This window comes from Sander lucioperca, chromosome 10, assembly GCF_008315115.2.
Source record: "Sander lucioperca isolate FBNREF2018 chromosome 10, SLUC_FBN_1.2, whole genome shotgun sequence".
Lineage (NCBI taxonomy): Eukaryota > Metazoa > Chordata > Actinopteri > Perciformes > Percidae > Sander > Sander lucioperca.
The window spans coordinates 38,595,030-38,610,029 of record NC_050182.1 but is presented as its reverse complement, the minus strand read 5'-3'; the positions used below and the strand labels follow the sequence as shown (position 1 = coordinate 38,610,029).

Below are 15,000 nucleotides of genomic sequence, written 5' to 3'. Positions count from 1 at the left end.
TAACATAGCTCAAGCACGGCGTTCGTCGTTCGACTCGTTTTCCCAAGATGGCGCGATTTAATAAACTTTAACACACATGATTCAAACAACATGCTAGCGTCCGTGAGTTTAGCGATACTCAGCGTCCAGCAACCAGTTTATCTACGGATCAAGTCATTAACATGAACATTGTGATTAATAGTGGATGGGTTGTTGGTGAAATAACATATAATTAATGAGAAAATGAAGACTGTGAGCAGAGCAGAGAGCAGAACAGAGCTGCTGTCGGCTGCTGCTCCCGTGCTCATCAAATGCGTTGCATGTCTCACAGAAAAAAATGTACGCAGTGCGTACAGGATTACAGGTGCCGGCGCCACTGCGAGGAATGAGTTCAGAAATATGACTGGAAATGTTTGTGGACGAGGTGAAGGAAGAGATCCAAGGTGGAGAGGTGACTGAGGCCAAACTACTTCAGTCTTGATAATATTTGAGAAGATAAAGCCTTCGGAAGAAAAAATGGGCTGGATTCATTTCAAAGTAAGAGAATTCATATTGCAACCATTAAGGTGCTTTCAATGTCAAAGAACACATGAGAGCAAGAAGAGCGTGATCATAGGGCTGGGTGGTATGGCCTAAAATTTAAATCACAGTCAAATTTGAAGCACAGACGGTAACGGTATATATCAGGGTGTATTCGTTTATTTTAATATAAATGCTTCCGAAGGGTTCAAACACTGTTATTGCAGCTATTACTGTAGCCTACCCATCACTGATTTACTAGGATGTATTTCACATAGTGCAGAGTAGGGCTGGACCTGAATATTGTTTGTTGGGTAGGTATTTTTGGGATTCAATTTTTTTTTTTTTCAAGACTGTAGAATAACAGAAATCCTTAAAAATGAATGTGTTTAATTAAACTGAAAGACACTTACTGCATGTGTGGTACTGAAATGAGCAAAGGAAGTGCAGAGGTATGAGATTGTGAATAAGGTGTGTATGCAGAGTCATTAAGCAGTGTTAGCTCTTATGAAAGGAAAGGAAGCACAGCAGAGCAGAGCCAGAGTCTCATGAAAGGAGGAGTGACAAGGAGATGCAGGGTTATGGAAGAGCCCAGAGGCCAGGCCATGTCCAGGAGAACACCTCCATAGCTTTCGTGTGTAGGCTAAAGTTTTTCTGTCAATGCTGGATTATGGTGATATTTTATACATGCATGCAAATCAATCATCTCTGAAAATGTTGGACTCAGTATACCATGCAGCACTAAGATTAGTAACTAATTGTAGTTTCCGTACTCATCACTGTAGTTTGTATGAGAGTGTTGGTTGGCCTTCTTTGCACAATCGCAGGTTGGAGCATTGGTATATTTTTCTTTTTTCAGAGACGTCCTGGGCCTACAAATCCTATCCTACAGACTAAAGGAAAACATCTTTGTTTGGTACAGATTAATGCAAAAATCACACTACATGAATATAGTACATTTTTATTTGTGTTTCAATGAAAATGAGAATGATGATCCAAAAAATTGATCACTCCCTCCAATATTGTGAATCATATCGCAATCGCAACATCAGTCAAAATAATCACAATTTGGCATTTTCCTCATATCGTGCAGCCCTATTTAAGGGTTACGCTTTTCTCACCAATCCTGACTCCAGTTACCTTTTCTCGGATGGCAAACAGTTATATTCCGCTCCCCTATGACTAAAAGATGATGCAACGTATGCGTGTCGGTGGCTGTCTCTGTCCTAGAGGAGGAAAGAAAGTGATCTTACCTGTAATAAGAAGTCGAAGAGAGCCAGTCTGCCCCACTCTGAGTGCTGAACTCCCACGCAGGGCGCTGACCTCAGCTCTGCCTCCGTCCCACAGCGGACCTGCAGCAGCTTCTGGTACTGGGCCCAGCTGAGCGCCACCGAGTTCTGGTCGTTGTCTGTGTCAGCGAGGTGCTGAATATCTGGATCCCACCACACTACAGGCCGGGGGGTGCCGCTGGTGTATCGGTACGGTAAAACAGGGCTGTGGAAGGTTCGGAGCACCGCAGGGAGACTTCTGTTGAGCCCCAGCACCCTGTCCAGGTGGAAGGCTAACACCTCGAACCAGTCATCAGTGCGTTTGATCAGGGAGCAGTGGCCCTGCTGGCAGCGCTCGGCCAGGCCTTCTGGATGTCTGCGGCCAGCTGCACGCTCAGGGCCACCCCTCTGCCCTGATGGCTGCTGGGATGGACACATACTATATAAGGCTTTACATTTAGTTTCAGTTATAAAAAACGTTCAGTATTAGACACTACAGCCAATATCTTGTGCCTCAGCTACAGCCATGAATATGTCTGTTAACTTAATGTGAATGTACATAAAACGAGCCGATGAAAGCCTTTAGCCAGCAGTGAGTTATAACACCAGTAATAACACCAGGTCTGCCCTCAGCCTTCTGCACAGCTTGTCTTATCTGGACCGCATGGGAGTTTTACATGCTCACCATTTTTAAATGCACCTGCACAGGTTTATATTTTTGGTTTCCAATCATTTCTGTACAGTATGCGAATCATTTAGCAGACCCATGGCACCTGCTGGATTGTATAAACCAACACATTAAACATCAAGTCTGCATTATTTCTTTCATCAGTTTAGCATTATCATTTCATAGTGATTCTATTTTTTTATTGTCAACAAATCCCAGAAAAAAGACAACACTTTCTGACTTCCTTAGCCTGTAGCAGTCAGCTCTAACCCTAATTAAATATGCTAACACTAGAGGTGCAACGATGAATCGATGAATCGATTAGTTGTCAACTATTAAATTAATCGCCAACTATTTTGATAATCGATTAATCGTTTGAGTCATTTTTTTATTAAAAAAAATAAGATTTCTCTTATTCCAGCTTGTTAAATGTGAATATGTTCTAGTTTCTTCTCTCCTCTGTGACAGTAAACTGAATATCTTTGAGTTGTGGACAAAACAAGACATTTGACATCATCTTGGACTTTGGGAAACACTGATCCACATTTTTCACCATGTTTTGACATTTTTTAGATCAAACAACTAATCAATTAATCGAGAAAATAATCGACAGATTAATCGACTATGAAAATAATCGTTAGTTGCAGCCCTAGCTAACACACTGTGGTTTTTAGCAAGCTCAACCGGATTAATTTGTGGCAGCAAGACGGTGTGTGTGGGACTGCTCTCTATAGCTCAGAGGAATAAAATGGTTCAGGCTTTGGATACACATGGGATCAACACATTACTCTTGTTGTTTTCTTTGGATTTGCTGACAATAATAAACATATATATAAATGAATATCAGCTGCTGTATCCTGCCTCATGTTTTATGATTTCTTGTAGAAACAAGTCTGTGATAAGGACTGGTACAAACCCAACACATTTAACAATATGCAGGCCACCATGCAGCTCTCCAGAAGTCACTGCAATCGCAGTATTAATCAGATAGTATTAGAAAGTCATATATGTTTCTCCAATCATTCAGGTATATACATTATGTGCTTCATGTACTTCGTGTTGTGGTTGTGTTTCTCCATATTGTAATTCCAGCTCTGCTGTCTGTGACACAGTAGGCTGCTGGAGAACCAGGAGTGGAGGGAAAGAGGCTGTCATGTGTTGCAAAGCTCGTATAAATAAAATTGACCTGACTAATATCTGTTGAGTCCCAACAGAGCCCAGAGCTCCTGGTCTCTGTGTTGGACACTGTGTGACATGTGATTAGACAGAGTGGAGGAGTGTACCTGCTGCGGTGCTGGAGGATCCAGCTCCACTCGGAGCACCTGTCCGTGTGCAGGCACCCTGGCCTTACTGAGCACCTCTCCCCCAGCCAGGAGCTCCATCTTCTGGATGTCATCCTCGCTGAGCCAGGGGAGAGGCCGCAGATCTGGACTAATCCTGATCCTCCTGTGGTCTGCGTCTGGGAAGTCCTGCTCTCTAAAGCTGTGACACCAGCCGCCGTCCTCTGTCTCCGCGGCGACCTCGGCTCTGGACAAAGCCTTCTTACGCTCCAACGACCCAGGGTTCCTCTCGGCTTCAGAGGGATCCTCAAAGAGATTAGGGCGTTTTTTCAGATCCCTGGAGGGCTTTTTCACAGCCTGCTGCTCCTTACCCACTCTGTCAAATTTCCCAGAGTGCGTTGTTGCTTGTCTGTGTTTTTCCACAGCCAGCTGTGCACTTGTATGGCTGCCATGTATTTGTGTGTTTGTGTGTCTGTCCTCCTGTCGCTCTGCAGCTCGTCTGCCACTCTTCAGGCTCTCTGCCGCAGGGAAATGTGCTGCGCTGGATCTGCTCCTTTCAAGATAAATAAAGGTCTGTGCCCCGTGCTTCACCACAGCACTGTGGTTGTTGGGCTTAATTCTATGCTTTGGCCCTGTTCTGTTGACTGTAAATTGTGGGAGACGGCCATGCTGATTGATGGTTGAAAGCTGGATGGCGCCTGCCATCTCTTTTCTCTTGGAAGCAATGCCTTTGTTTTTGTGTTTGTTTCTGTGTAATTCTGTGTGACTCCTCTCTTTGAAGCTGTTTTTGTTAACGCCAGCAGTGTCCCCAGAAGGTTTCGGTGGCACTGAATGTTTAGATGTCTCTTTTCCAGTGCTGGATGTCCAGGCCCTGTGAGTGAGGGGCTCCATGACTCTGAGCCCGGGTCTGAACCCCCCGGCCGAGCTCAGGGCTCGCGACGACCGCCAGTCAGCGTCAGCATGCGGCAGAGCAAGGGGGAGAGTCATGGTCATCACAGAGATGGTGAGGAAGAGGAGGAAGAGGGGGGAGAGGAGGAGCAGCCATTTCTGACCACAGCACAGTTTTGACCACACTTGCCAGGCCTGCAAGAAAAAAATAGACAAAAAGAAAGAGAGAAGCAGCATTAGAGAGAGAGCACCACGACCGTGGTTACCATGCAGACTCCTGAGGGGGTTAACCAGAGGCTGGCTCCAGGCAGGATTCACACTCTGCAGTGGAGGGGGGAAGAAATGGCACATTATTCTGTCCTGTGAAACCACAATAGTGGTGCGTGACCTTTGAGTGTGTATTACCCAAAATGGAAATGTGAGAAAAGCAGGAATGTGGTGACAAAGAGGGAGCAGAGCGAAAACATTCTGTTCATGCTGCAAAAATGAATATGTAAGGGTCGAAATATGGAACTTGTGTTTCCACTGGCTCACAGCAGAAATGGATCCACCCGAGGCCAATACGATTGTGACGTGCCCATAATTCAGTGCTGCCTTCTGAACGTAATGCACAGCACGAGGAGAAAGCCATAGTATATCACACAGTAGCCTGTCGCTGGCCAACGTGGCTCGCTGTACACTCACTGCAGGCTCTATAGAAGTGAGTGTGCTCTAGGAATTTGTACTGGACTGTGGAGTCAGGCTGTGTAGTACATGACACATCCAAATAATAAAAGCTAAATAAAGCCTTTGAAAGAAGTATTATTGAGTATTCCAGGGTTTGTGTTGGAAGAAGCCTCTACAGCAGGGGTTCTCAATAGGTGAGGCGCGCCTCCCCTGGGGGGCGCCAAAGAGCCACAGGGGAGGCGCGACACGTGAAGAAAAAATAACTGTATGCAGCTCTATTGATATCTGTAATTGTGCGTGCGTGTATTAGCTTTAAAGTGCATCGTTTCCTTGTCCCAAGTCAACAGAAGTCAGCATTAAGGGAGGAGACAGGACCCAGCAAAAAAATATGAGGAAAGGAAATATGATCCTGAGTTAAAGTTAGGTTTCACCTGGTCGGGGTCCGAGGCTGCTCCTCTGCTGCAGTGGGACAGAGACCGGGAGAAATGGCGATCACGCGTTATGGTTGTCTGTGAAGAGCGAGTTCCCCCAGATCTCCACTAAGGCTATGAAAGTCCTAATCCCCTTCACCTCCACCTACTTGTGTGAGTGCGGGTTTGGCTGCAGGTGGAGGTCGACTTGCGTTAATTTCTCTCTGCAGTGCAGCCCCGCATCCAACACCTCTGCGCATCAAAAGCGCGGCCTCATTGTTTCCACTGACAGACGCGGCATCAGCTGATTTTGCCGGGGCTTCAGCCCCGAATGTATTTTGAAAAGTTGACTGACAAATATGAAACCGGACGTCGCTTAGTGTCCACTCTCGCTGTAAAAAGCTGTGCAGGTTCAGGTTTATGGATGCGCTCTGCTGTCGACATGCTGCGGTAGATGTGTCCCGTTTGTGCTCCGTGTATTTCTGCCGTAGTTTTGGTTTTCCACCTCCGATGTAGAGTAACGTACAGCCACTTCCCTAAACTTTGTCTCATTCAGAGACCAGAGACCCAAACGGGGCTCTGAGTCTGTCAGACGGTCTGAGATCTACCGTATCAGCAGAGCAATCACGTAATGCACAGCAGGCTATGGTGCAGGTAGATTATTTTCTGAAATATAGTGACTTTATTCTTGTAATAGCCTATTATCACTTTATTTTTCTCAAAATATCACGACTCCTCCAAATCTCAGAGAACACAGATGGGATGAGATATATTTGAATGTGAATGTGCACAAAGTTTTGGACATGAGCAGAAATCTTGCTCAAACACCTGAAATATTACAGTCCAGGAGTTTATTAATAAATTAAAATGAATAATGTATCATTGAGGTAAATAATTGTCATATGCACATTTAAGGAGGTTACTTCCCCAACAAAAGAAGCAAAAGAGGAGGGAGGAGTAAATGATGCCTAGGCTACATGTGTGCTGACTCAGATATAATTAGAAAAGTTGATGTACAGGAGAATAAATAGATGAAAGCAATACAGAATGCCTCAGAGCCTTACTGCTAAATATTCCATTATGTTTTTAGATTTTGATTGTAATCTGTTTCCCTTTACATAAAGATATTGCCAGCATATTGATTCAGAAAAAGGAAGAAATAGGTGCATACAAATTCACCAGAATGCAGGAAATGAAGTATTTAATGCTCAAAATGTTCAGGGGGTTGACCCCATCATAACACATGTTAAGCATGTTTTGTTGACTTGTGGATAGGCCCACTGATGTTCAGTGATTTTAAAAGTAGCCTCAATTAGGCCTGCATGAAGTTAGAAATGATTTGCTGTTGCAAAGAATCGTTTATGAATGCACTTTTTAAAAAGTTGTGGAAATAAAATGTCTTCAAATACAATATTAAAAAATATTTACATTTTATCAGTTGTTATTGAAACTTATCATTGTCTGGGACACACAAAAGATGACATGTACTGCAGAGGCGTGTGTGGGTTAGGGCAGGTGGACGGGATTTTGGGGAAGGGGGGGCTCGGCTGTCCTTAACTACTCTAAGGGGAGGCTCACATTCACCCAATTTGAAAACCCCTGCTCTACACCAACACTTAGGGCTCCTGCACACTGGCTGCGTGAGCGTGGCGTTTCTGTTGCGTGTCAGTTGCGTGGCGGCTGCGTGGATTTTGTCTTTACACACCAGAAACGTGTCTGACGCGGCGCTGCTGCTGCTAGTCTTGTCTGTACACATGTGTTTTCCATTGATTTACTGCACTCAAGCAGTATACTTCACGTTAAACATAAATACATACTGATCTGATTACAGCAAAGACAACGTCGGCAGTATTGACGGCAAAATAGGCTACAGAATATTTCATTCTGTATTGACAGGTGCAATATTTGAAAATCAATAATTATTTATTGTTATTTTTTTTTAATTACATTTATATCTGCATTTATGTCAAAACCTAGAGACTTTCAAACATCAAAATGTCATTTCTTAATATGTATTTGTGTCAAAATGACAAACATCTTTTTGTATTCTGATGTGTCTGGAAACGCTTCCAACACGCTTGCATGTCGCCTGAAAAATAGGCGTCGGTTCAATTTCTAGCCTGAGAAGTGCATGTCACGCAGGCAGTGTGTAAGCTCTAACCTGTTAACGTGGAAGCCGAAATAAAAACGGACACGACACGCAGCCAGTGTGCAGGAGGCCTTATTCTATGTGACGGCAGCCGTCTGAACACAAACTACCAATCCAACACTTCCCCTGCAGACAGGGTGGCCTGCATTCTATGTTCAGTGGAAAGACAAACAGCAGTAGAGGAAGCAGAGAGCATTTATCCCTATAACGAAGCTTCCTTTCATTCCATCTAACTGGAATCATGCCCAAACAACACGATCAACTGAAAGCTGAAGCAAACAGTGCAGCTCCATTTGAATGCCCTGCTTTGAATCGGGAGCTGCAAGTGAAGCCGCTTCTCCTCAAGACGAGCTGGATAAGGAGCTGCTCTCTCCCTCTCTGTCCTGCTTTTATGTGTGAACGCAGAGTGAAGGAATGTTTCAGACCCTTGAGACGTCTTCCCCATCTCAGAGCCGTTAACAACATTCCCAGATCCGTCCACCTGTGAAAGGATCCCAGTGTTCTTCCCCTGCACTAGGCTGCCTGTGCTGAGAGACGGCTACTTCACAGTGGGGTCCCGATGTGAAGCATTTACACGCATGTATGTTACATACATACGGCTGTATGTGTAACACTCCAAAATATATTTACCATTGTAGTTCCATGAGGTGGACGTCTGCAATGGCAGCTCCAGTGCTTTGCAAAAGGCTTCACAGTGAATACTAATCAGTCCCCATCGACCAGAGGTGCTACATGGAGCCAGTGAATGTCACGGAATAATTACTGATGATTGCTTCATTTAGCGTGAGCCTTTTGTGAATGACACTGAATAAATGGGATCATTGCTGACAGGGTTGGCAGCCTCTACTGACCTCTAAATGGCTTTTTATATTTCACATCACTGGGTTGCATTTTACAGCCCGACTGCCTGCCTGGCCTCACTCCACTCCAGTTAACATCATCTGGTTCTGTTTGTTTGCCCTTGCTGTCTGGTCATTTGATCTGCAACCATTCGTTAATTCATCAATTAGTCGATGGAAAGAAAATAATTGGCAATTTTGATAATTAATGAATTAATTGTTCCAATTATTTTTTCAAGCAGAAATGCCAAACCTTTGCTGGGTCAAGCTTCTCAGATCTGATGATTTTGCTATGTAATGTATGATAGTAAATGGAATATCTTAAGGTTTTAGATAGTAGTAAGTTAGTTGCAACCTGAGCAAGCCCCTTAAAACCTGTCCAATGCAGGGCAGGACCAGACACTTCTGTCAGAGCAAACATCAGTCTCAGTGATTCTCACCAAGATTCAACGTGGTCACAAAAACATAAAGTGCTCTGTGTTGAGACCTGACATGAGGACAAATCTGTGAGTCACTGTATATTGATATTCTAAAGCATAGGGGGGGTTCTGGAGGCAGAAAACTGTCTCATTACACCGAGACGGAGAGATAAGTCAGTTTAAAGAGAGAAGCACATTGAGTCTGTCCAAAGTGTATTCATCTGACAGAATCCCGTGAGAAAGGACTTGAAGCTGCTAAAACATACCAGCTGGAGGTCTTCACAACAACCCTAACAACCCTCTATGGGAATACCAAAGGTGCTTTCTAACCCTCACCCTAACCCAAGATAAAAGAAATGAAAAAAGCAAAGCAACTAAAGTAAACTGATGTACCAAGACGTAACTGTTGATTCATTTCCTGCTGTGTTTGAGTCTGAGGATGATGAAAACCCATGAAAGATGAAAAGTAAAAGAGTTGAGCTTTCCAAATAGCCTGATGCCTTTCAATGTCTCTACAAAGAAAATAATGAAGGAAATGGAGGTGAGGATGAAAGGTCCTCGGCTCCCACAGCGCAGCGCGTCATTGCTAGTTTCAGACCGGTGCAGTTGTCATTTTCACGCCCACGTTGTTGCAAATGCACTGCACCCATTGGTCTAAAAACGAGGTGTGGTTAGACGCATTGCTCTCGAGGCTGCAGAAAGCGATTGCTCCACTGACCAACAAAATCCTATCTCTATAATATAATCTATTATTAGTATTTAGTCTAGTATTTTCCTGCTATTCAAAGGGTGCATTCATCAGATAGTAAGGGCTAGTGATGCGCCGTCTAACTAGCAAAAGTGGAGTTGGACATGTTCTAAATGCACCTGTGCCATGCACTTTACACCATTCCTTAAATAGGGGACATCTTACTTCATTTTAAAATGTCTGTATTTTCAATATAGGTTTTGCAATATAGAGGGGAAAGCATTATCCTGCTGTAGCTATCAGGTTTAAATAAACAGAAGGCTGAAGGCTAAAGACTGATAGGGAAACGTGTGGATGACAGATTCTCCTTTAAATCATGAATCGTCGAAACCATTTCTTCATTTCAACGCTGCAAAATATTAATCTGTTAACTAGTTTTTCAAATTTTCGATGAACTGATTAATTATTCAGTTGATAAAATGTGAGGAAGGTTACTTCACTTATGAACTGCCATTTTGTTGCACCTTTGCATCACACATGCATTGCACCAATGACACAGCTCAGAGCTATACTATTAAAATCGCAGCTATAACAGACAAGAGGACGTGGTATCGATACAGAAAGCTACGATGGAGAGAGGAAGGAAGCAATAAGGTAGTAGCCCAACAGCAAACATGCCCAACGCACGCACACACCACACACACACACATACACACACACACACACACACACACACACACACGCACGCACAAACACACAACAAACACACACACACACACACACACACACACACACACACACACACACAAATGAATGTTCCCACAGCTGGTAATATACAGTTACACACGTGGAGTAAGAAAACACATTGGTAAGCGTAGGAAAGCATACAGTATGGACTCCACCTGGTGAGTCCTTCCAGAAATATTTCCACGTATGGTGGAGTGGACAAGGATTTATGTATTTCAATACAGTCCTGGAAATATGCCTATATCTAATGATTTCCACAGTGACGCTTCCTGAAGAAGAAACCTTACACTACTCTTCCTGTTGAGTGAAATGAGAGCAGTCCTGGCTGCTTCTCCTCTGTTCACTCTGTTATTGCAGAGGATTTTTTTCATACTATTTGGATAGGGAATTAGTTATGTTATATTGATAATATTTCTGTCATTCCAATTTGTTGTCTCGTTGTAATTGTCTTTGTCCAGATATGTTCACCAGATGCTCCCATTCCAAGACCCAAGAGACCAAGACCGGATTGCAGACGAATTGCTGCACTACCAGATGCTGCAGGACACAGACATCTCTGACACCGGCTGGAAAAAGGAGGAAGAGGAGTTCCACCACATGCACATGGTATGGGTACACTTGAGTGAGCAGAGGAGCTGTGTTATTTCACTCACTCACTTGTGCAGGCCCTGATTGGTTAATCAGGGGAGAATTCCCAGTAGGCCGGTCTGGATTTTTGGCTGCGAGGGCCGGCGGTGTTCAGTCACGGTACTGGGTTGAAATCATAGTTATCATGGATGCTGTCCCTGCTGCCTGCACTTGCATCCCACTCTTTATTTACAGTATTTATGTTTTCCTGCAGCCCACTACAGAGTGCAGCCTGGTGATTATGACATCATTATGTTTCGACTCCTTCAGTCCTCAGACGGCAGCACCTTGCTGCTGTACGGAGCAGACACTTTCAGTTTATAATTAATATCGCTGCTGTCGTGGCCAGGTTGGCTCAGTTGGTAGAGCAGGCGCTCATATACATAGAGGTGTATGCCTTGACGCAGAGGTCCAGGGTTCGACTCCGACCTGTGACTATTTCCTGCATGTCTTCACCCTTTCTCACCTAGCTGTCCTGTCCATTAAAGGTGGAAAAGCCCAAAAAAAGAATCTTAAAATTTTTTAAATATCTCTGCTGTCCAAAGTATTGATAGCATGCTTAGTACATAATTATACATGAAGTGGACAATTGTAAACCATCTGTTTCAAACTGAAGCAATGACATGCTGCATAGTAATACAATTCATAAGAAAGGTTTATAGATAGTCACAAGCAGCATTTTAACTAATCCCTTAATATTCATGAGTTATTGTGTGTAATCAATAATTGTCCTAATAAAAGACTATAATAAGACAAACTACATCATTTTTGACCTGCTCACTTTATTACAATCACACCACAATCGGTGGTGATTAATTTAAGGTTTGTCCTTTATGTCTTTTGAGAGGCCTTTCTTAGTTATTTCTAAACTAAAATCCATCTGAATCATTTTCCAGTGCCCTCGCTCAGAATAAAATAAGTGCTTCAAGCAGCCACAGACATCTTTTTCTGTTCAGAGTGCCAACCCAACCTCAGCTTGGAAAGTAAAAGCTGTGTTAAATAGCTTTGTTGTGAGTGAACAGACTTGACAAAGGAAAAGAGGATGCAGTGCTTTATGTTCCTCATGTCTGTGTGTAGAATGAAGCCCAGACATCAGATCTCAGCTCTGATAGAAACCGTTGCTCCATATGGCTGCAATGGGAGTGTGGTTCAAGCTGTTCCCCACTGCACATTCCATTCTCCTGAGAGGAAGGTGCAGCATGAGAGTCAGAGAAGTGGTGGCCAAAAGAAAACCATTTGTTGACACACAAGAAACACACTTCATTTGGGCAGGGGCCAAATCACATCCAATTAAGCCAGAATGACTGAATGAATGAATGTAAATAACAATGAAGACTATCATAGCAGCCAGACCCACAGCCTCTTCACTTCCTAGTCCCTTTGAAGGCCAGTGACTATACAGGTCACCCAAAGATGCATTAGTGACATCACCCATTGGTTTGTGGACTACCGTTTTGAAGCCGCGAGTTGGCATTTTGGCCGTCGCCATCTTGGTATTTTGGAGCCAGAAGTGTCCATATTGGGACAAAAGGGCGAGGCTGGGCAGGATGACGCTGCTAAGCCAGTGTTGTGTATGGTCTCAATGGCGCTGCGCTAAGCTAAACGCAAAAGAGGGAAAGTTGGCGATTTTTTAAACTTGCTGCAGCAAGTCATCCAGCGGTGGTTTACCGGTAAAGGCCCTTCAGGTACTGGTGCCGTTCGTTAGCATGTCCGGCAGTATTAGAGCTTTTCCCTTAAGTTATCAGCTAACCATAGCGCTAGCTAGCTTAGCGTTGGTTGGTGAAATGCTATCCAACGCTGAACAAGACATTTTAAGGCTCTGACACGCCAACCCGATGGCCGACCTTCGGCAGAAATGCAGTCTGACTGACTGCCTCCCCCGAGTTGGTTAAAAAAGTGCCTCAGAACCACAACGCTAATCTGTATTGTCGCCCAAAAAATGAAAACCGGCAGCTAATTGGATGAAAACCGACCATTATGGTGGCTCGTTCGGAATACGATGAATGAAGAAATTTATTTCAGACATATCAAAAATAAAACAAACAAAACATCAAAAAAATGTACTAATAAGTTAAATAAGCAAAACATTCAATGAACAATAAGTAACATTAGCCAACACAGACATGTCTGAAAAGGAGTAGGAAGAAGTATACACTTATTTAATCCTACCCCTTTTCCATAACTCAGTAAATTATTATTATTATTTCATTTACCACATATTTATATCGATCTCATATTGTACTAAAATAGTTCACCGAAACTGAAAACATTTTAAGCGAGAAATAGGCCGTGCAGTTGCTGAATCTGTCTTCATTTCAGATCGACAAAGGTCAGTTTAAAAGATTTTCCTCAGATTTTGAGAGGCGTTCGTCACGCTCATCCCGCTCATCATTTCCGGGTTAGCACTCCACCAATCAGATTGGTCATTGAGTCCGATTCACCAAGACAAATTGGCCCTAATGAACGCTGACGGCTCCTCCGACTGACGAAGGCACGGAACACACCAAACAGACTCAAGTCACTGACCTCACCAGACTGTCCGACGGCCGATAATCGGGTTGGTGTGTCAGCGCCTTTAGGCAACCAAAATGATCCAATTAACTTTGATAAAGTGAAAGCACTGTGAGATGGTGACACAAGAAGGTCAAGACCTGCTTACCCCCTCTGCTGGGAGAAACCTGGCCAGCAGTGTCAGAATAAATTCCTTTGTACCAGTTTTAAACAGACAGACAGACGACCCGATGGAAGGACAAAGATCACAGGCACCAATGGACTGACTGACGGACAGTACAACAAACAACGGCAACCTTAGGCCCCACTAGTTCGTCACAAAATGTATTCAGCTTTTTTTGCATTTAAATCCAGATTTTGCCCCTTGCACCTTTCTTCTCCTACCTCAGATACGTTTCCTCTTATCCCTTCTATCTTGTTTAGTTTTTTTCATATTCAGATATTTCACTGCCACCTGCAGATACAACCTTTACACATGCTTCTCCTGTCCGCATGTCCAAGTGTGCTTGAGCGTGAGACGCTGAACACCAGGTTGCTCTGCTTTACAGTGTTCCACTGCTCCTAACGCTTAGGATGGGTTAAATGCTTTGGTCACATTTCACTACGTTTTGCTGTGTAAAATTGAATGTGACAATAAAACAAGGAGACAAACAGACAGTAAAAGTCTTCCTCAGAGGTGTGTTTTTCACAAGGCTCCCTCTCCTGGTCTGAATGCTTTAAAGAAAAAGGGGGAACACAGACAGAAAAACCCATCATAGCATATATATATATATATATATATATATATATATAAGACCACCACTGACTGTAAACACTGCTGTGCTACAACACTTCTTCCAGCCTTTATGTCAGTCTGTTTATCCCCCTCGCTACCTTCTCCTTACCCCTGACTGTCTTTCTCTTTCACCAACCACCACTTGGTTTGTTTAAACAAGTAATACTGCACATCATGAGTGTTCAACAATACACATGCCCCCTCCACACAGAGACAAGCAGCAGATGGCTGTATGGACAGTGGACAGCAGAAGAAGTGGGAGGCAAAGCACCTCTGAAATAGGCTTGTGCCGATTGGTGTTCAGATCGTATATCGTCGATTGAAGGCAGGATGTGCGATTGGTTTTTCTACGCCAATATAAAGCAATTTTAATTAACTTTCTATCAGAACTTTGATGTTATAAAGGGTTAGCTTTGTCATAGCTTTGATGGTATAAAAAAATAACTTGTAGAATCTGTGCCCTACTGTTCATTTAGAGATGTTTCTGGTGGAGCGGTAAGGCCACGTTAATAAGCACAAGTGACGAGTGAATTTTAAATCCTTCCGTCTCTTTTCCATGGATCTGACA

General features: G+C 43.6%; 1 protein-coding gene across 2 annotated transcripts in view; it reads right to left on the bottom strand.

The window, feature by feature from the left end:
• gask1a (golgi associated kinase 1A) overlaps nucleotides 1-15,000 on the bottom strand; it is a 22,059-nt gene that overhangs the window by 5,160 nt on the left and 1,899 nt on the right. Inside the window, exons 2-4 of one of the 2 annotated variants that reach the window (XM_036006585.1) lie at nucleotides 4,066-4,796; nucleotides 3,717-3,999; nucleotides 1,752-2,189 (exon numbers count right to left, since the gene is read on the bottom strand). In XM_036006585.1, coding sequence (XP_035862478.1) covers nucleotides 1,752-2,189; nucleotides 3,717-3,999; nucleotides 4,066-4,796 — 1,452 coding nt within the window. Of the gene's footprint in view, nucleotides 1-1,751; nucleotides 2,190-3,716; nucleotides 4,797-15,000 lie in introns of both variants that reach the window. The other variant, XM_031322825.2, reaches the window with a different exon arrangement.